This window comes from Tauraco erythrolophus, chromosome 2, assembly GCF_009769465.1.
Source record: "Tauraco erythrolophus isolate bTauEry1 chromosome 2, bTauEry1.pri, whole genome shotgun sequence".
NCBI lineage: Eukaryota > Metazoa > Chordata > Aves > Musophagiformes > Musophagidae > Tauraco > Tauraco erythrolophus.
In genome coordinates, this window is record NC_141466.1 from 19,913,818 (window position 1) to 19,935,451 (window position 21,634).

At 35.3% G+C, this 21,634-nt stretch overlaps 1 protein-coding gene across 1 annotated transcript in view; it reads left to right on the forward strand.

Moving 5' to 3' along the window:
* AK9 (adenylate kinase 9) overlaps positions 1 to 21,634 on the forward strand; it is a 60,848-nt gene that overhangs the window by 13,463 nt on the left and 25,751 nt on the right. The window contains exons 6-17 of the mRNA XM_086608121.1: positions 287 to 457; positions 1,168 to 1,293; positions 3,361 to 3,435; positions 5,214 to 5,312; positions 7,212 to 7,351; positions 7,435 to 7,615; positions 8,048 to 8,192; positions 11,505 to 11,638; positions 12,287 to 12,443; positions 13,858 to 13,969; positions 15,426 to 15,487; positions 20,816 to 20,917. Coding sequence (XP_086464247.1) covers positions 287 to 457; positions 1,168 to 1,293; positions 3,361 to 3,435; positions 5,214 to 5,312; positions 7,212 to 7,351; positions 7,435 to 7,615; positions 8,048 to 8,192; positions 11,505 to 11,638; positions 12,287 to 12,443; positions 13,858 to 13,969; positions 15,426 to 15,487; positions 20,816 to 20,917 — 1,504 coding nt within the window. The remainder of the gene's footprint in view (positions 1 to 286; positions 458 to 1,167; positions 1,294 to 3,360; positions 3,436 to 5,213; positions 5,313 to 7,211; positions 7,352 to 7,434; positions 7,616 to 8,047; positions 8,193 to 11,504; positions 11,639 to 12,286; positions 12,444 to 13,857; positions 13,970 to 15,425; positions 15,488 to 20,815; positions 20,918 to 21,634) is intronic.

Consider the following 21,634-nt stretch of genomic DNA (forward strand, 5'->3'; position numbering starts at 1 on the left):
TACAAGGTATAACTTGCATGGTAAAATGTGCTCAAGTAGTGGCTACACTTCTGATATGGAATGTAAAATGCTGATGGAGAAAAACTATGCAAGTGTTTAAGTTTTTCTTTAATATTTGTTGCTTTTGAAAATTTTGTGTTTACTCAGAATGTTATTGGAGAAGAAGTTTATGAATCCAAATATTTGCCAAACAGACTCCTACTTCCTGTTCTGAAGTTTCAGGAAAAATAATATTATTATAGCAGTACAACAAACGCATGGTTTCCTTTTAATTATTTCTTGCCAGTGTTCAGATTATGACTTATGCCGAAGAATATCAGGACAAAGGCAACACCCTGATTCAGGGCAGGTATATCAGAGAAACCAGTGGGATTGTAACGTTATTGAAAGGCAGAAAAAAGAGAAAGATCAGTATGAAGAAGAGAATGAAGAAAAGGATGAAGAACAGGAAGAAGAGGTAAATATTGCTAATTTCTAAACAATGCGAAGTATTATAATCTACTCTAGACAAAGCAGTACAAATTCTGGTATTCTAAACTATTACCATACTACCTTATAAGTTAACTTAGCTCAACTTTAATCCTAATTCAGTTTCTGTTATGCTTTAAGAGATGTGAGATGATACTCAAATGGTAGGATTAAATGACAGCAAATGGTGATTATTGTATCGCTTAATCTGGATTCAGTCTCAAAGTCAGAAGTCACTGAACTGTTTCTTGCCAGAAGTTAAAATGGTGCATCAGGAGAATGATGGCTCTATACTGTCTGTTTCTCGGTCTAAGCAAGTTAAAGAGTTCTTAATTTTTATTTATTGTAGCATGTTTTACTAGTATTTGCAAGATACTAGCTTGTTTTCTGGTTTTGGTGTTAGGCTACTACAAATGTATTTCCTTTTTTTTCCACAAAGGTATTAATTTTGAATTCAGGTTGAATTGTTCTGGTTTATAATACTGGCCAGAGACTTATCAATGCAAGTTCTAGGCACATTCCTCTCAATTTGCGAAAACTACACTTCATCAGGATAGGATCATGGTCAGCAATCACTGGACTAATACTCATTGCAATACTCTGGAAAGCTACTTTATTTATCTTTAAGTAAAGAGAAAAAATAGTTTAATACATTATTTTATTTCTGTATCTTGAAATATTTAACTTTTCATTCTGCAGACTGCAGAAGATCCACTTACAGTGTCAGAATTTTTGCATCAATTAGTGCAGAGGCCTGAAGATATTCTTGAAAATGCAGAGGAAAGAGTTGGAATGTATAAGGATATAATGCTTCATCCTTTAGAAGTAAGAAAAAGCAAAATGATATGATTATGTATAACAAAAGATTTTTTTAAATATCTTGCACCATTTTATTTTTTTTCTGTTTGAGTTTTATTGTATGGAGGTGGGCACAAGGCAAGCTACAACATATCTCCAAGTTCTGAAATTCATACTGAAATCAGTGATACAAATTTGTCGTCTATAAGTGTTGTTTCTACTCCCGAGTCAAGATAAAGTAATCCAGTGTGAGTTTTGAAAGTGAAACCGTACCTGCCACCACAGGCACTTCCTAAAGAGACTCTATTTAAAGAGTCCAGTGTATCATCACCTTACCAGAGTCCATTCTAGCATGCAATCACATAAGATATCTGCTCTTTGCATCCATTGCCTTCCACTCCAGTAGGTTCCCTTCCTTACTTGCTTCATTGCCTGCAGATATATATACACAATAATTAGCCCATCAGTTTCCTTCATCACCTGTTTAGTTTCTGCAGCTGTGATGTTGGTTTTTTTCTTTCCTTGTTGTGTGTGTTCAGGAAAGTTGGATTTACTAGGTATCTTTCCCCCCGCCCCCCCCCCCAAGAAAAACCACTAGAACAGGTCCGAAGCAATAATTAGTTCTTTTTTTTTTTTTTTTTCAGTCTCCTGGTACAAGCAACTGCAAAAGCCTCACGTTTGCTGCACACTTGACTTGCCCTTCAATTTTCCTTTGGGTTAGATAAACCTATAGATAAAATTGTGTTAAACTAGTATAATGTTCTTTGCTAGAGTAACAAACTTGTTACTCCTGCGAAGGGGAAAGCAAAAAATATGATATCTTTAGTCATTATGCAATTTCACATGGATTTCTTGTAAGCGAACTAATGGAAAGTTGTTTAGATTAAATTACTTTAGGATGTACACCAAACTTCAATGCTGAACATGCTTAGTGGCCCACTAATACATTAAAAGAACATAAGGGTCTATCATTGGCCCAGGTAGAGGTTGAGATGATGAAACTGAAAAAAAAAACCTTATAAGAAGTGCAATTTGCACTGAACTGGGATAGGTAGAAAGAACTTTGGAAAACAGACTTTGATTTCTTGATGAATTATTCAGATGAAATTGAGTAGAAGTGTGAAATACTACAGTTAGGGAGGAAAACTAATGAGCAACTACAGCGTGAAATAACTGGCTAGACCTCAATATTGCAGACAATCTGCAGTCTGTGGGGTTTTAGTTAGTCATAACCTGAGTCAGTAAACGCGATGCTATTGTACAGAAGTGAGTATTATGGACGTACTTATAAGACCATTGTATGTAAGAGAAACACAATTATCTTCTCTGTAGAGGAATATTAGAAGTAATTAGTTATTATCTATTTCTACCAAAGATAGGATAAATAATTTAATTTATAGTATGGAAGACTTAGGCTAGATGCAAGGAAATGAACTCTGACCATAAGTATAGTGAAGAACTGGAACTGATTACCTACAAAGTTGCAAAGTCACCTTCACTAGGCATTTTCAGGGCTGGGCTTAGACCAACATCTGTAAGAATGGAGTGAATGTTCTCAGTCCTCAGACAGAAACATTAACAACAGACATGTGATGTCTATTTTAGTCTTATTTAATAATGGGAAAATTGAAAATAAGAAAAATCAAATATTTTGTTCAAATTTTACACAAATTGGGAGTCAGGACCAAAGTGAAAACATTGGTCTCATGGCTGGAATTTCCAAGAAATCTGTTAATTGACATTGTCACCGTTTTCCAGCAAAGAATTAAGGTAGTTAGACAATTAGAAATTGAATTCATACACAAAACATTACCATATCTTGATTCTTTATAGCTTTCTTGCATTTGAGCTGGGATATCTAATCTGTTTTCCAAACCCATTGCAACTCCAGTTTTGTAATTCTCTCTGTATTTATCCATCACCAAATAAAAGTTTCTCTCCAGAAGATTTTAAAAGTCATCAGTACAACGAATCTTGGTTTTGCTGAAGTACACAGGAGTCCAGCCTTTGATACGTATAGGAACAGAATGAGCTTCAATGTCATTATCTGGTTAACTACGCTCAGTTGATGAGTATGTCTTTGTTCTTAAACAGGACTTGATGGCTGAAAAAGATTGTCAATATCTTATTGAACTGGATGGAAATCAGCAACCCGATGATCTCATTGAGGTAGGCAAGCTATGCACCAACTTAGTTAACCTCCACTAGAAAATAATTTCCCAGTTCTGCAGATTGTTTTCTTTAAAGGTGTTGGCAAAATTTTAAGTTTGCATATAAACCTCACTTAATTACTGTTAGAAAACATGACCTTTGAAATGCTTGTTTTTCTTGCTCTGTTAAAACATTATAAAATTCACTGCACTGCCCCCAGGCTCATATATATTTTTTATGAAAATATTTTCAGGCAGGCTGCAAACGCTTTTGCATTGTATCTCTCTGATGTTAGTGCTTTATTTTGTGTATTACTGTAAAGTATCGTTATTAACATGAGAAATTAAAACATTTTCAGTATGGTATATTTACAGAATTGGATCCTTTTATGCTGGTGTCTAAAATAATGACATAATTTTTATGAACTTTGATATTGTTTTACAGCATAATAGAAGACACTTCATTCTTTTAACAATTCTGCTGAGTGCTTGTGTTGAGATTTTTATCTCATAACACAGCAACTCATTTTCCCTATTAAAAAACTACAATGGTAAAATTTAAAGATAAATAGTCCTAACCTCTGCCTCTAGAAATAAGAAAGAGCTACTTCAAAGCAGAACCTAAAGAATGGGTTTGAAAATGAAAGATTCTTTGACAATGTAGGAATTGAGCTGCTCCTGCAGTTTCCCCTCTGTTTTTTGAAACAAATTGAATCAATTATATTTCTGTAAGTGTTATTTCAATTTATGCTTAACTTTACTACCAAGAAAAAACTCACTAATTTTGCAGAGTTCGAAGATAAAATTTCCTTATGTATGTTCTGCTTGTGAACATTACAACAGAAGATTTGTAGTAAAGGCAATCAAGTTGAATGATTACAACAGGGAGAGGCTGTTCAGGAGGGCCTGTTGTGATAGGACAAGGGGTAATGGTTTTAAAATAGAGGGAGGTAGATTCAGATTGGATATTAGGAAAAAATTTTTTACCATGAGAGTTGTAGAACACTGGAACAGGTTGCCCAGAGAGGTGGTGGATGCTCCATCCCTGGAGACGTTCAAGGCCAGGTTGGACGAGGCCCTGAGCAACCTGATCTAGTTGGAGATATCCCTGTTCCTTGCAGGGAGATTGGACTAGATGATCTTTGAAGGTCCCTTCCAGCCCTAACCATTCTATGATTCTATGATTCTATGATTCTATGATTCTATGATTCTATGAATAATGATTCCAACCATTTTACCTATAAGTAAGACAAAGACCTGTTATGAAACTAGTCCGAAGATGGCAAAACTTGCTTTTTCATTTCAAGAACACTTGCACTGAAGCAAGATTACGTTCAGGAAATGCTTCAGTTAAATTTAATATCGTCCAGTTCTCATTGGCAGACATCTGGTTTAAGTATCTTCTTAAACAAATTACACAAAGTTTTATTACTTTCAACTGTGCATAATCTCATCTCCTAAAGAGACTTTCCTCCTTTTTAGATTGGAGCTCATCTGAATACTTCCACTGCTTTGTGGGAAAGAATCCTTCACAGCCTATTCCTTTAGAAGGCTTGGGATTCACAGCATAATGAGGAGATAAAAAGGCTGTGATTAAGCATTTTGCACTGCCTGTGTCTACCAAGTAGCTTATTAAAACTCCGCTCAATGCCTAGCATGACCCCCAGCTAGTAATAGGGCCTTAGTGTATATGTAGCCATCATATAAATAGTACGTTGCAATTTAAAAAATACTTTGGAGATCCTTTCGGATCACAAAAGCAGTTTTGATTGGTACTAAGAGTTATTTTCTCTTCAGTCGGTGGTAGTTCGACTTCAATCTCTGGGTGTTCAAACTGGCGCTCCTATAACTAGACTTCAAAGTCAGCAAGAAGAAACGCTGGAGGGACTGAAAAACGTAAGTGTGCTTTTTTAAAATGTGATTGACTATAATAATGAGAACAATATTTTTTATTTTCTGCTGTAAGCTTATAATGTAACATCTTTGTTTCACAGCAACCAGTTTCTTTTACCATGCAATACTGGCATTTTCTGAGCCTTGATTTTTCAGAAATATGAGTTTAAGATAATTTCAGGACTTAAATCCACTTAAAAGAGTATGAAAAAAAAAAGTTTGTAATTAAAAAAAAAAAAAGTTAGGTGATTATAATAGTATTGTGAACAAAATAAAGGAACTTTAGCCAAAGGATAACAATCTCAGCAGCTGACTCTTAGTTCAGTCTTTACACTTTTCCTGAATGAGAAACAGCATGCTAATACAAATTTAGCAACAGCCTACATAGCTGAAATCACATACATTGTATTTCCTGTAATTAATGAGAAACATGACAAGTGAGTGCTGAATTTTTCTGAATCATGGCACTTACCATACTTTGTGTCCCTTCCAAATAAAACTGAAAAACAGAAGTCCTTGCGTAAATGTCCTCACCTATATTCACTTACAGTCATCTTTCCTTTTTCCTGAACAAAACTTTCAGCATATGAATGGTACAGTAACTGGGAGACCACGCTACACAGTTTCAGAGAAACATGCACCTCTTCACTTCTCTTTTTTCTCAGTTCCACACAAGTTCACAAGTGAAGGACTTTCTGTGTCAGAGGTCATCTGTATTTATTATTTAGTTGGTCTGTGTGTTTGTGTTAGTCTGTGTGTAATCTTTTAGCATCCACAGTATTTGGGGCATGGAGTTCTGCAGCTTAACTGGACATGACATGCAGAATTGCTTCCTTTTTTTGTTGAACCTGCCATATTTTAGCTCAGTGTTCTCCAGATGTTGATATGCAAAGTTCAGTAGATAGTTTTGTTCTTTGTGTCTGCGCTCTGATAACTTGTGAATACAGACTTCTGTCCTGCTGTTGTGTAGCTGTCTTGTTCCTGGACTGAAGGGTTCCAGTCTACTTAATCTTATTTCTTCTTACATGAAGAAGTAATCATGTAATAGATCAGTCATATTACCTTTCTCTGAAAATTTTCCAATTTAACTGCGTACTTTTTGAAATTAGGGTAGCAGAATGCACATAGCAGTAAAGATGAGGGCAGGATTTATACAATAAAACCCTAACATTTATATTCTATTCTCTCTTTTCTAAACATTCCTTACATTCAGGTTGGTTTTCTGACTGCTCTTTGGCATTGACCAGATGTTTTCATGGAAGTATGTATTATAATTCCAAGATCTATTCCTGAGTAGTGACAGTCAATGACAACTCATCATTATCTGTGTAAAACTGCTATTTTAATGCCTGGCCTCCTAGATTCTGAAAGTCCTGCAGTTCTTCACAGTCAGTAATTGTCTGTACTATTCTGAATAATTTAGTTACCGTAAAGTTTAAGATTCACTCCTATTCACCATCTGTAAGAGGTCTATTAAACTTAATCCTATCACATGACGTTTCTGCATGCCTAAAAGAGATATTTTGGCCTTGCTATTCCCCCCCACAGGTCCCTTTCTTCATCCCCTTTCTTCATTTAGAAGAAATCTTGGCCATTTTCTGTTGTCGTCAATAAATGGCTGATTTATACATCTCTATAATTTTAAACTTCTGTAAATAATAAATGAAGCCTACAGGAACTATTTTAAGTACTATATTTATTAAACAAGATCGAAATACTAAATAGTTTCTCCTTAAAATTCTGAAATACATACATTTTTTTAAAGATTCTAAAAAGCATGATGTGGTTTTCTTTTTAGGTGTGCTTATTTTCCAACAAAATGTCTCAAAAAAGGCTAAGAACAAGGCATGTGTAGGTTCAGACATAAATTACATATGTTGTTATTGCTTTTTTAATAAACAGGATGACCTTTTCCGGGTTCTGTCATCTTGCAATCTACTAGCACACAGGTATCGATGGCGTAGAAGCAGGTGGGGACAAGCATGTCCTGTGGCTCTGAAGGAAGGTGATATTGTAATGGGAAACCCAGACTTGGCTGTCAGGTTAGCAGAATTGCTCACTTTTTATTTTTATTTCTATTTTATAAGATAACTGTCTATATCTGTTAGCTTCTCTTCTGTTTAAGTTTTCTAGGTAAAATGTACATGCTGTCATCCTCAGAGGCATTGAAAACATTTATGTTGAATCCACGGCCTTACCTGTTACCACCAATGCCACTTCCTCCTTGTAAAGTGCTAGTATTTGGTCCTCCATTCTCTGGAAGAACAACTATTTGTAACCTAATTGCACACAAATATAAAGGAAAGGTATGTTTATAAATGTTTTATGTAACAAGGGTATCAGCTGAGGCATGAGAATCAGTTAAGCACATTCTTATTCCTGTCGTGTTGTTAGCACACACATTGCAAACAAATTATTACAGAAGAAGCATAGTAATTTAGTGAAATTGATTTATATAAAAGTAGCCACATTTCAAAAAAAAAAATTACTCTCTATGTAAGAATAATATTTGTGTCAGTTATTTATCTTAGCATAAGAATATTATAACTTTTGTATCTAATATAATTAAATGTAAATGAAAATTAGAAATAATTTTTCCACAAAAAATAACTGCAATCATATGCAAATTTTTCTGAAATTTGCAGAGCTTTTCCAAATTAATTTCATTGTATAGAAGTTGGATCAAATCCTTTGTTTCTCTTCTGTTCTATTTTTATTTTTTCAAATTGTTTCGCTAGGTTCTTGATATGACCAAACTCATTCAACCCCATATCGAAGAATCAAGAGAGGAAAACATTGAGCAAGTGCGAAGGGATGCAGTAGAAAAGGCGATAACAACAGTGAAAAATAGGTTGGAGTTAGAAAACCAGTCAAGAGAATCAGGTGAATAAGGTTGTTCTATGGTCTTTGAAGCTAACTTGTTTGCTACAAGTTGTTTAACTGCAGGAATTGCTGTCACTTTGACTTACAAAATATTACAGAAGTTGTTAACTGTTGTTGTGCATTAACTATGAGCTTAAAGAGCATGCAGTGAAAAGAACAGCTGAGTAGAATTCAATATTTTTGATATTATATGTAAGGAATTCCTAAGCAAGGAATCACCATATTTGGCTTACTCATGGGCAGATACATATCTAGCAAGAAGTCAGTATACTCCTCTGGTGCTGCAAAACATAGAAGCTCACAGTGATACAAAAACCATTGATGTTGCAGCAAAAATAGTGGTGAGCTATGACACCAAAATTAAAACCATTACGCAGTGTTATGTTCCAGATTCCTGGCTATGACAGGTAAGTGAAATCATATTAGGATTAACGAGAACTTAAGCCTAATTAATAACCTTGGAGACCTCAAGCAGTTTTATTGCAAAACAGAACTTCAAACAGATGAAGGATGTAAATTGTCTTGGAAAGTAAGAAAGCTTCGGAAGGGAAAATCAAATAGTTTTGGAAGCTTGAATCTAGATCTAGAGGTAACTACCCCAGAAAGTATTTCTTTTCCTAACAAAATTATTTATTTAATTACATAGTAAATTCTGCCTTTTGAGAGAATTACAGAGAACGCAAAAGATATGTATCAGTTTAATTAGGTAAATGGCCCTCTGCCTGTCTTGAGTGCTCCCAAGTCCAGTTCAGGGATAGACACTGAGGCTGTGAAACTCAACGGAAGTTCGCAGAGTTTCTGTCTACTGTCAGAGTAGGTCAGGAGATTGAAGCAGTTGGTGCTAAGGACTTGATATCCATGTCATGCACAGAGGACTTTCAGACTAGCTGTATTGTGATCTCGAGGGCTGAACACTTAATGGTTTCACCATAGTAAATGTGCGTCTGAAAGGAATTAATTAGTTTGCATGTTCCAAGACTGCTTTGTTGTGTGTACCAAAACTTGGGAAGGATCAGGAGATTCACTTAAAGCATACTCTTCTGGTTCAAACTAAAAAGGTAACATACATGTGCTCAAAGGGTCTCAGTCTGTTAATGTGCTCAGATGGCATCCAGCTCGAACAGAACCACATTGTTCTGTTTGGGGGAAAAATAGGGGAGCATATTAAATCTGTTGAACTGAAGAAGTTTTCAGGACTTGTGTATTTTTTAACTATTTTCTGGATTTTGTCATATTTCTGATCTCTTTTCTTTTAAGGGGAAAAACAGACATACAAAAACTGGTACTGCTACAGAGCCGTTTGTGTCTCATAGGCTGGTGGGTACTAGTCTTGCCTTCTAGGGCTGGAAAAGTGCTTGGAGGTGTGTTGGGGGATTCCACAGATTGGGAGGCTGCAGACAAAGAGTAGGCTGTCATGTAGCTGGTTTAGTCAGGTGGATTTTGTGTTGAAGTATTTGTGTAAAAGGGTTTTCTAATGATCTAGTTTTCTGTGAATTTAATATGATTTCATAACTATAGGAGACTTGCAAGACCATAGTAGTGTCAAAGAAGCAGATGATTCTGAAGAAATCACTAAAACCAGAGAGGGAATAAACTTGGAAGAGGAGACTACTATAAAATCTGCCATCATCCAAAAAGGTAAAAAGTAAATCTTAGCTATTTCAAGCATGTCATTCTGTTCCTTCAGTGTGTGTTGCAAATTAAAAAGTGAAAGTTTGGGGTTTTTTTTCCTTATTTACACTTGTAGGACTATTTTAAATTTTTTCCCTGTTGTTGATACTGTCATTATGAGAAACCTAAAATGAAATGGTTAATTTTGTTATTGAAAGATATTAACGCATTAATTCCACATTAGTGTACAGGGGAAAAAAATCCCACTGCCCTTTGTAGGAGCTAAGCATGTATTGTTATGAAAAGTTTGATATTTTCACTTACGTATCTATAGAGTAAGATTGTTTCAGAATTTTGTAATAGATGAGAATAGGTATTAACTCACACACAAACAAAAGAAGTAAGGAGAGGATCTGAATTTAGGAGTGGGAATTTTACTACTTGAATATGGGAAACTGAAAAGTATGCTAAGTTTTAATTAACCTGCTGAAATATACTTAAAGAAATAAATATGTTTGTAAGCCTGACATGGTTTACAAAGAGTAGGATTTTTTTCATACAGAACAAATCGACATTAACCAAGGAAGACAGATTATTAGGTAGATCCAATTAATGGACATTAATGAAATATGTTTATAAGGATCTAAAATGGAAATGAAAGAAATGTGGATTGTGAGGTAGTTTTTACAAATTTCTTTATCTTTTTAAAGAAAAACATTTGTTCCTGCAATTCTATTCTTCCTTTAATTTATGACATTCTCTACCAGCAAAAGATATTGAAGAGAGCACTAAAGAAAGGTCTGTTTCTTGGACTGGAAAAGTAGAATACATATCTTCGGCTATGATAATTCTAAAGTCTGTTTGGTTTTGGGTTTGGGTTGAGTTGAGCTTTTTTGCAGAGTGGAAGCACTTAGAAAGATATTGTCTCTTTTTCCAGTGAGCTCGTAACTTGGCAAAAATAACCTAATCGTCTAAATTTGTACAAAGTATCAACACAATCAGTGAAAAATCTTGGCATAATTATAGAAAGTAAATATGGCTTTTTTTCCAAATTTTACTCTTCACATAGTAGATATTGCAGTTGCCTAAAACAGTTCTTCACCAAATTTTACCAAATTAGTATGTAAACTGTGAACTAACTCTAAGTGTTCCTTTAAAAATTTTTAAACAATTGCAGTCTGTTGTGTCAGCAATTAATAAGAAAATATGGATCCAATATGAACATTTTGTGCATCTTATGGAGTGCAGGCTTCTTGATTGTTGAAAATATCTTGTCTTGATTTATAATTTGTATTGATTTTTAAATTAATCTGGTCAAATTTTTATTTGGGAATCAAAGAGAAATTAAATCAAAGGAAATTCTCAGATTCTGCAACTGCCTATTGTTCTAGTACTCAAAAGTAATTCCATTCATATTGAAGCAATATTTCACTTAGTGGTAGAAAATAACTGTACAGTTAAAAAGGTGGGTTTTTTTATAATGAGAAAGCAAACTAAGATCTTAAAACCTACCTTTAGGAAATAAGCCCTAGAACTGCATTCAGAAGAACTGCTATTTGATTCTTTCTCAGTATGATTGTGTAATATTGCTTAAAATTAATTGTGAAGTGGTTGGATTTAATTGCCTAGGGATTATTCCTGACAAAAGGAAATAAGTATTTCAGAATTTTGTGAAGCTCTTTAACAGATCTATATTGTTAGGAACATCAAAGATAAGTGCTGACCACCCGGAAGTTCAAGCAATGGTAGAAGAAGCCATAAAAAGTGCATCAGTCTCTGAAGTCACACTGTCACCTGGAATATATGCTGAAGTACTGAAGAGAGCTATTGCAGAGGTAAAACTACAAGTACTTTTTTTCAAAGAGCAACCTGTAACAGTTTATACATTATTTATATATGTTCTTAATTTTTCTGTTTGAGAGATCAATTTAGTTTATATCACATAATCTGAAAGCTTACATAGAATTGAGGAGAGACTGAGCAAGATCATGAAAGACAAGTCTATTGAGGACTATGCTATATATATACAAATTATTTCTGTCTTGCAAAATACCTGGACTACAAATCCTTAAAGGCCTGGGAAAATTGTTTGAGGGAAGTATCACTGTATGCTTGCCCTATTCTTATGCTCTTAGTCACTATTGAAGAGCCCAACACCAGATACAAGCATTTGAAAAGAATTGTATATGAAGCTTTACCTGAGAATTGTTTTAAATTCATTCAGTGGTTTGTAACTATTGAAACCAGAATCTAAATTCTTTATAGGCAACCTTAAAAAATCACTGACACATAAATCTCTTCTTGTTTAAAATGTTTATATTTTATTCGGCTGTATATAGTTAGAAATGTCTTACTTTTTATTGACATGAAATGACAATAGGGAAAAATCATAACATTCAGAAAATAATTTTGTATTGCACAGTCTTTTTGAACAGCTCACAGCTTAGTCTCTTTATGTTACTGATCCTGACATTTTGTAACAGCTTATGAAGAAGAACAAAGACCGGTTTCCTGGTGCTCCAGAAAAAGGAGGCTGGGTAGTGGATAACTACCCTCTGTCAGTAGATCACTGGTCAGCTTTATCAGAAAAAGGACTTTTACCTGACACTGTTGTCTGTCTGAAGGATACTGAAAAAGATGGTTAGTAAATACACACTAATGAAACTTAATATTTTCATTTTTTCTGAGTCAATATCTGTATATAAAGCACACTTACAAGAAAAACTGGTAGTTGTGTTCCATTTATAAATTTTCAAGGATCTAGAGAAGCAAGAATCTAATGAATCAACAAGGGTTCCCCAAATTTCTTACAATTTGGATTAAGGAAATTACACAGAATTGAAAACAGAAATGCTTTACAAAAGCAGTAAAGAAAATTCCTCTTATTTATAATCCCATTTACAATTTTCTCCTATTTACAATCAGCAGTAAATACCACTGGACTCTTGCAGTTTCAGACTTTTGTATTCTGTGTCTGGCTGGCCACCAGCTTACGATGAGGCTCTTAGTCAAATTTCCCTGCCTGTGCCTTTGTTTCCTGACTTGCCAAATGTAGTTATAGATATGAACTTTCTCTGCTTGAGAGAAAAGTGGTGGGGGGAGAAATACCTGTATGCAGGTGTATCCTGTTCCCCAACATGGGGTCAAAAAAAGTTGAGCAACTTCTTATCCAGATTGATACAATAGCTTAATATCCATGAATTCGGATTTTTACTTTATTGTTTCAAGCAGGAAGGAAGGTTGGTACCAGGCATGAAAAACTGAACGGATTCATACACTGTTAAAAGTTTTGCCTGCCAAATCATGTCTTAAGGGATTATGCCTGCTTGATTCATACTACGCCACAAGTTTCATTGTCCTGTGGCAGTGTTTGATCATGACCTGTTCAGCTCAGTCTATTAGCAAAAGGTGCTAATTGTGCTAATTAAGCACAAGGTGCTGTTGTGGAGTTTACATTTTCACAAAATTTTCAGTCATTACTTTGTAAGCTATTCCCTGAACTAGTCTAAACTGGCATAACTCCAATGGTGGAAGTGGATTTCAGCCACTCTTTTTGCCAGAGTAAATGAGTCAGTAGAGTTCCTAGCAGGAACAGCATATTCTTCATTTCTGTCAACCAGCTATAGTAGTATAGGTAGGTACATGCTTTATATTTTTTATTTTAATGTTTTTCATTTGTTCATAATTTTCTTCATACACATACAAAGAAAATAAATACCAGAGTAATGCATGATATACAGAAATATAAAAAAAATCCTTTCAGTGCTATCTCCCCTTATAACCTTCATCATAACCTTCCCATATCCCAGACTAATTTTTTTGGTGCTCAAAACTGAAAACAAAGCTCTAAAACCTTAGAAAGCAACAGTATAATAACATTTCAATGGTATGTATGCCTTTTCTTGGCTTTAAAAATAAGTAGGAATGTTGTTATAATTATTATTTAATTATTTATTATTATTATTATTTATTTAATAATAAATTTCCTGACTCAAATAACTTTAATTTTATATAGATGCATGAAACTCATTACTGCTGTGTAATTGTACTGCAGGAGTCTGTATACTACGCAGAACATACTTAGCAAATAGGGATGAAATTAATTCCAAGATTTTGAAAAGATTAATGCACGAAGCATTAGAAAAGAAAGAAGAAGAAGAAGTAAGGTAAAATGTTCCAAATATCAGAACGTATAAAATGAGCACGAGAAAATTCTAGCCTTACTTTGTGTGAAAAGTATCAGTGCATTTATCAACACAAATGTACTAAAAAAGTACACTTAGACTAATTATGATGTGTAGGAAATAATCCAATATGTGTTAACTTTGAGGAATATCTCATTTAGATCAGTAAATATGGTGGCAGAAGATTCTCTTGCTAAGTGTATTTTCATTAGCCTTTTGATGCAATGAGACAATAACATTTTAGATGATAAAATATATTTGATTTTTATTTTATACAACCCAAATTATATTTCAATTCCCAACAATATATTTCCACATTTACTGCCCAAAGAGTGGTGGTAAATGGGGCTAAATCCGGCTGGAGGCCGGTCACCAGTGGGGTTCCCCAGGGCTCAGTGCTGGGTCCAGTTTTGTTTAACATCTTTATCAATGACCTGGATGAGGGAATTGAATGTACCCTCAGTAAATTTGCGGACGACACCAAGCTGGGAGGCTGTGTCGATCTGCTCGAGGGTAGGGAGGCCCTTCAGAGGGATTTGAACAGACTGGATCATTGGTCTGAGGCCAATGGCATGAGCTTTAATAAGGCCAAGTGCAGAGTCCTTCACTTGGGGTATAAAAACCCCAAGCATCGCTATAGGCTCGGGGAAGAGCGGCTGGAGAGCTGCCTGGCGGAGAAGGACCTGGGGGTGTTGGTTGACTACCGGCTTGATATGAGCCAGCAGTGTGCCCAGGTGGCCAAAAAGGCCAATGGGATATTGGCATGTATCAAGAATAGTGTAACCAGCAGGAATAGGGAAGTGATCCTGCCCCTGTACTTGGCACTAGTGAGGCCACACCTGGAATATTGTGTCCAGTTTTGGGCCCCTCGCTTTAAGAGAGATATTGAGCTCCTGGAGCGAGTCCAAAGAAGGGCGACCAAACTGGTCGAGGGGCTGGAAAATAAAACTTATGAGGAGCGGCTGAGGGAGTTTGGGCTGTTTAGCCTGGAGAAGAGGAGGCTGAAGGGAGACCTGATTACAGCCTACAAATACTTGAGAAGGGATGGTGGGGAGGTAGGGGAAGGGCTCTTTACATTAGTGATGGGTGATAGAACAAGAGGAAATGGGTATAAGCTTAGTCAGGGGAGATTCAGGTTGGATGTTAGGAAGTATTTCTTCTCTGAAAGGGTTGTCAGCCACTGGAATAGGCCTCCCAGGGAGGTGGTTGAGTCCCCATCCCTGGATGTGTTCAAGAATAGGGTGGATGATCTACTTAGGGATATGGTTTAATGGGGATTAGGGATGGTTGGACTCGATGATCTCTAAGGTCTTTTCCAACCTAGAAATCTATGAATCTATGAATCTATGAATCCTTAATTTAAGATTTAATATATCTGCATCCTGGTTCAGTAGTATTTGTATAAGTCTTAAGATGAATAATATTTTACTTACAGAAGACAAGTGCAAGAAATACTGACATTAGAGGAAGAGCAATCTATAGAGGCTGCTGAGGAGAAAGGTGAAAGTATGTATCGTTTGACTTCTATTTTATCTGATTATGTGTTTCAAATAATTTAGAAATTTGGTTTTTATGGAGATTTTACAGTTTTGATTTCTTTTTTACCTTCAGCATCTAGAAAAATGACTTTATATTACTGTCTTTGCTTCCTTCACTGATTCAGGCACTCATTTCTATATGTCATTTTTAATGGATGTTACACGATAGAGACGTGTAGTAAATCAGCCAGCACAGTTATGGTTTTCAATAAATCCAAAGGACAGGGCTCTCTATCTCCCCTAGTAACTTTTCTAAGTGGGTTATTAACTGTATTGAAACTTTCTACTCATCAAAAAATCTATCCTCTCACAAGTTAGAAAGCATTGTTAGAACTTAGCCAAAAACTAATAAGAAAATCACAAAACTGCCTGGTTTTCTGTTCTTCCTCCAAGAAGCTCAACCTGAAGCAATTAAAGGGGAATGGAAATTATTCCAGGAGTGGCTCTCTTAATACACATTAAAAATTGCTGAATCTGGTAGCAACATACATTATTAATTGCTGAATCCAGTAGCCCAGTAGAGATGAGGCTGCTGCAGCTCCATGTCCGCAGGACCATGCAGTAATGAGTCTAAGCATGTATTCCCATCTCCCCTTTCATCCTCTTCTTACTCTATTATCCATGCTTCTTCCTCCTCGATCCACTTTGATTCCTCCTTTTCTTTGCCTTTGATCCTTCTCAGAAATGCTTTGTAATATTGTAAGTCTCTCACAATCCCAAACTGCTTTTCCTGGCATTCCCTAATGAATCTCATACTCTGTAGGCAGTAATCCCGCTCAACCAGGGAGAGCCTCTCTGGTTGATTCATCTCAATAGATCTCACACCCAGGCAATGCCTTCATCATCTTCTTTTAATGACCCTGAAGGGAGCAAAGTCAAGGTTATGTTTATTCTGACAAGGTTATTGGGGTACCTCCACCTCTCAATATTCTTCTCCTGCTTTGTGCTTATGGAGATTAGCCTTTATTAACATAACCTAACAACACAAAAAAATAATGGAATTGTGTGTATTACATGAGGTTTCCCCTCTAATAACAACATTAATAACACATTTTAGGTAAAGACTTTCTTACTTTGCTTCTTTATGTATTGACAGAACTCCGTATTATTTTTATTTAGCCACTCTTTATTTCCTGTAAATATCCTACTTTTCTATCAGAATTGTGCTATACTTTGTTTCCAGCAATGAAAATATAATTGTCCTGGGCAAGAATGAATAATCTGTGAGGAGTGAGATTTTGGGAGCAGACCAATTGTAAAAAATAGGCTGGATTTTTTGCACCTCAGACAATTCCGTCAGTTGGATTGAGGTTTAGAATTAATTCGTTAGTTTCAAAGTTTTTAAAGCTCAACAGTCAAAAAGTTGTAGGGTTGTACTTTCCTTTTTACCTTCTTTAATCACTGCCTGCTTTCTTAGAAGAATGTTTCTATCTGATTTGGATTTTCTATCAGGATGAACTACCATGCATGAGTATCTCTCTCTACATTGGGAACTAGGTTGGGGTCTGTAGAGTATTTTCTTCCTCTGCTATGGGATCTCAAGGTTTCTCCATCATAGCCTAAATTATCACCTATGGCCTGGAGCCAAAATCAAAAATTGAAGCACGTTAATTCCCACTTTTATTTTCTCTCAGCAGTGGGGGCCTAGATTGCCATTACTGTCTTCCTTTCAAACATAACATTGGCTTCTGTGGAAAAACATTATGGCCAAACTTAAGTTTTGTATTGTCAATATGTCTGACATACAGTTCCTTTCATTATTCAGTCTGCATTTATTTTACTTAAATATAACAAGGGCTAAGTCATAAAGGTAGTGTAAGATAGACTGAATATGATAGCACGCTTTTAATTTCTAATTAGGTAACATTTCACCTACTCTCTGAAAAAAATACTCTAGCTTTGTAGGGTTCTTCAAATTATATATAAACTTTCAAAAATTATACATTATAACTTTTAATACATCCTAATAAAACACATAGCTCTTCTCCAAAGTGAATGAGCTCTAAAGTGTTAAATATAAAGGGTTCTACACAGATACTCTATTATACCTGTCAAACAACAAAATTCATCTTAGTTTTTAATATCTACCTCAGCAAAACAATTATTAATGACAGAAGTAATAATGTAATATATACACTTGTGCTCTTAACACGTGATAAGTCCTTGTTCAGAGAAAATCTTCTTTTCCTACGCCTACATTTGATTTCAGTAATCAAATACTGAATCACCAAAACACTTCGGTCATGCTGCTCTCAGCCTGACATCTGTTTTATTTCACATGCAGTCTCATCAGCACATTGACTGCAGTTTTTCTCCCATGTGACATGTCTTTATAAAAATGTAAGTGAATGATATGTTCACAGTTTTGGGTTTTATATAGCAGTTATCCTACAAAAATGAAAACTCAAAAAAAAATCCTTCAGAGCCCAAATCATGCTCTTTTGATGTCTCATATAAATAAATGTGCATTTCAATAGTTGCAATTTTTGTAACCTCAGTGGGACATTGAAGTAACTGGGATTGCTTCAGGACTGAACATATTCAAATTTATAATATCATTTGTGTTTAAAAGGCAAAAATGGTTCCAGTAATGAGCAAGGTACTTACACGTATCGTATTGAGAGCGAAAGTAAATGAAGAAGGAGACTTTCGGTAAATTTAACATATGTGTTTAAGTGAGTTAGGAAGATAAGTTCAATGCTGAAAATGTCTTTTTAAGGTACACAAAACAATTTATGTGGTAACTCTTGCTTGTAGTGTCTAGCTGAAAATTATAGCCCCGCATCTCTTTTCATGTCCCTTGATGCAATTATTCTGAGCTTAAATTATTTCCAGGAATTTCTTACTGTATTTAAGCATTATTGCAGCAGCTTTGCATGAGTATGGATTTATTTATACTAGGAGACAGCTGTATGACTTCATGAGAATATATTTCAGGCATTGTAGAAGAGTTACACAGCTTCAGGTAGATCTGTGAGTTCATTCCAATCTTCCTGAAGTAAAACTTGGTATATTTCTTTCCTGCCCTACTTCAGCAATAAAATATCCCATACAATTGATCTCACCCACTGAAGCAAGCAGTTTTCATGCTGTAAGACTTTATTTGTCAGCCCTACTTTGCTGTCAGGAATTACCCTCTTCCTGTAGCAGACTAAAGTGAAACACACATATGCCTATGCCTCAGTCACTGTAGCTCAGGGTGGTGTGTTAGTACAACCCCATCTTCCCTGATGTCTCTTCTGCTGCTCTTACTATTTGGGCAGAAGCTCTTGCAAGAAATAAATGGGTAGCTGGAGCTGATAATTACAGCTGTCGCCGCCCATGCTTGTCCTTCACAGCTGTTAAAATCAATCGTTTATAACTCTTTAATATTGATCGCAACCCCCCTTTCTCATATCACAGATGGTGGAGGTTTGAATAAATACCCATCTTTTTAGCTTGTATTTTATGTTCTTGCTTTTTTTTTTTTATAATCATGTTAAATTCAGTAAGATATTTTAAACAACAACAAAAAATAAATAATAATTAAGCCTGTACATGTTAAGACATTTCCTCTTTAGTCTTAGAAGATAAGTGCTTTTTGGAATAAATTGTAATTATAACATTTACCAGGCAGTTGATGTGTTCCTAGTCCTACAGCCTCTAAATATATTTGCTTTGGTTTTGATTTGGGTTTTTTTCTGCCTCTAACTGGAGGCCTTTCTGTGAGAGAGTGTGAACAAGGACAGTGTATTAGTCTGCAGACAGGGGATAGCAAATTACTGTACCACAAACCTCAAAGCAAGCTGAAGTGATATTAACTTCACAGTTTGTTCAGTCTTTGAGCAAAGCTGAATGATCTTCAAAGCCACTTTCTGACCTCCTTCATAAGCCAGGTATGATAATTACATTCTAACATCCATAAGCATGGCATTTTAGGCAGAGAAATTTCAAAATTTGAAACAGAAAGGTTATGAATAACTTTCTCAATTAGATCCCAAATACCTTCAGTTCTTAAATCCTTTTAGTCTCTCATTCAGCAAAATAAAGGTTGAGGAATATTGGTTTAGTCCAGCTATGCATTCCCTTACAGAAAGAAAGAGCAAAAGCCTATGATTAGAGCTATCAGCCTCTCTGAAAGCTCTTTTCACTTTCTGAGCATCTATAAGAAAAAGGACATCTTAATTTACTTTGTTTAATGTCTGTCCATCTGTTTTCATTGACTTTGTCCAGCACAATCTTGTAAATGAAACCTCTCAAGTGTTTAGACAGACTGTAAAAATGTACACGTGCTTAGCTTCTCTGCCACAGCTGTTTCCACTGCAGTCTCTGGGTCTGTCTGTGATTAAGTTATATGTGCATGTGAGAACTTGCATGTTGACAGCCTTAATAAAGCGTCTTCCGTTTTGCACATATTTTTCTGCATGTCGTTTTCCTCTTTGTGTATATTGTAGACTCTTGATTTGCTTATTACAGAGCACCAAAACTCATTTTCCTTGGCTGCATTCCTGTGTATATCAAAAGGAAGTAAAGAACTAGAATAAGTGAAGAATTTTCTCAATTTTACCCATGCTAAAGGTTGTGGGTTTTTGCCCATTAACCATATAAGGAAAAGATGCTTGCTTATGAGATTAAGTTTCCTGATTCTGCATAAATCAGAAATTCAGTATTTCCAACCTGGTTGTCATGACGTTTGTCATTTCTTTGCTAGAAAAAGAGATGTACATGGAATTAAATGCCATAATTACAGATTTTAAAATACAGTCTTGTTTAGTATGATTGGAGTTTTGGGTAATCGGAACATGTTGAGATGTACTAGTGATGTTTTATTACTCTCATAATGGTCTAAGCAAAACAAGGCTTGTAGGAAAAAGTAATACTCTTTATTGTCTGATTGATACAGTCAGGAAAATTACATCAGACTTCAGGTGCGCAAGCCCTCCAAGTCAGAAGCACTGCCACCCAATAGGAGCTGTTCTGTAGAACACCAAGTGTGCTTTTTTGCAAGTTCTTGGTTTTGAGCACAAAATGCATCGATTATAATGAATGAAAAATATTAAGTACTACTTCTCTTTATTCACAGTCATGTGGCATCTGACGTAGTCTGCCTTCCTGCACAGATCAGGTAGCTGATCTTAAAATGTTTTGGTCAGCGTGTAATATATGAGCATTAAAGTAACTAACTCTTCTTTTGCAGGTGATCAAATACAAGTTTTGCAGTGTCATCCAAAAATACCTTTATTTCTATAGTGCCTCCATCACCCCTCGATGGGTATATTAAAGTTTCTAATTATTTTATTTGTGCCAACAGAATTTGAAGATGAAGACGAGCAGCTTCCACCTCAAACTGAACAAATACCCGAGAAACAGTCCAGTGGCTCTGCAGGTTACGAAGAAGAATCTAAATCTACAGGTTGGCCTTCTAGCACATATAATCTCTTTTACTTGCTGGTATCAAAAATTGTATGCTTTCCTTTTCTGCAAGCTTTTACTATATTTGAAAATTGGCTGTAAATATCATTCCTTAACTTTTTTTTTCTTTTAAAGAAGTTTATGCGGGAATAGTCAGGTTCAAGTTATTTAAACACTTATAAATCCAATTAAAGGCAGGTTGTTTTTTCCTGTTAAAAATAATGCACCAGGTATTTGCAATTTGAAAAAGAGCAAAATCCCACTATTGCCTCTACTACCTAAACACCAAATTAATAAATGTCTACAGGGATCTATGGAAATAAAAAATAATGTGAGCATTGCTGAAATTCCAGGTTGACATAACCTCTTGTATTCAGAAATCCATGAGCACTCGCTACAGGATGAAGTTATAAGGGAGGGAAATCAGAGTTAAAAATACTTTTGAAAGTCACTCTCTTGGATTGTAACTCAAAAAACCCACAAAAAGTAGAAAGAAAATACTAGGAAAAAATGGGAAAAAAAAAAAAAAACAAACAGGAAATAATCAAACTGTGGTATTCACAAACACCTGTCTGTGATTTTCACAAATCCCAGTTCTACAGGCCATTTTCAAATCAATATTATATCCACATTAATCAGAAATTACTAGTCCATTCCCTGTGGCAAGAGATCTTGGGAAAAATAGGAAAGGATGAATTTTAACTTTGGATGTGAATTA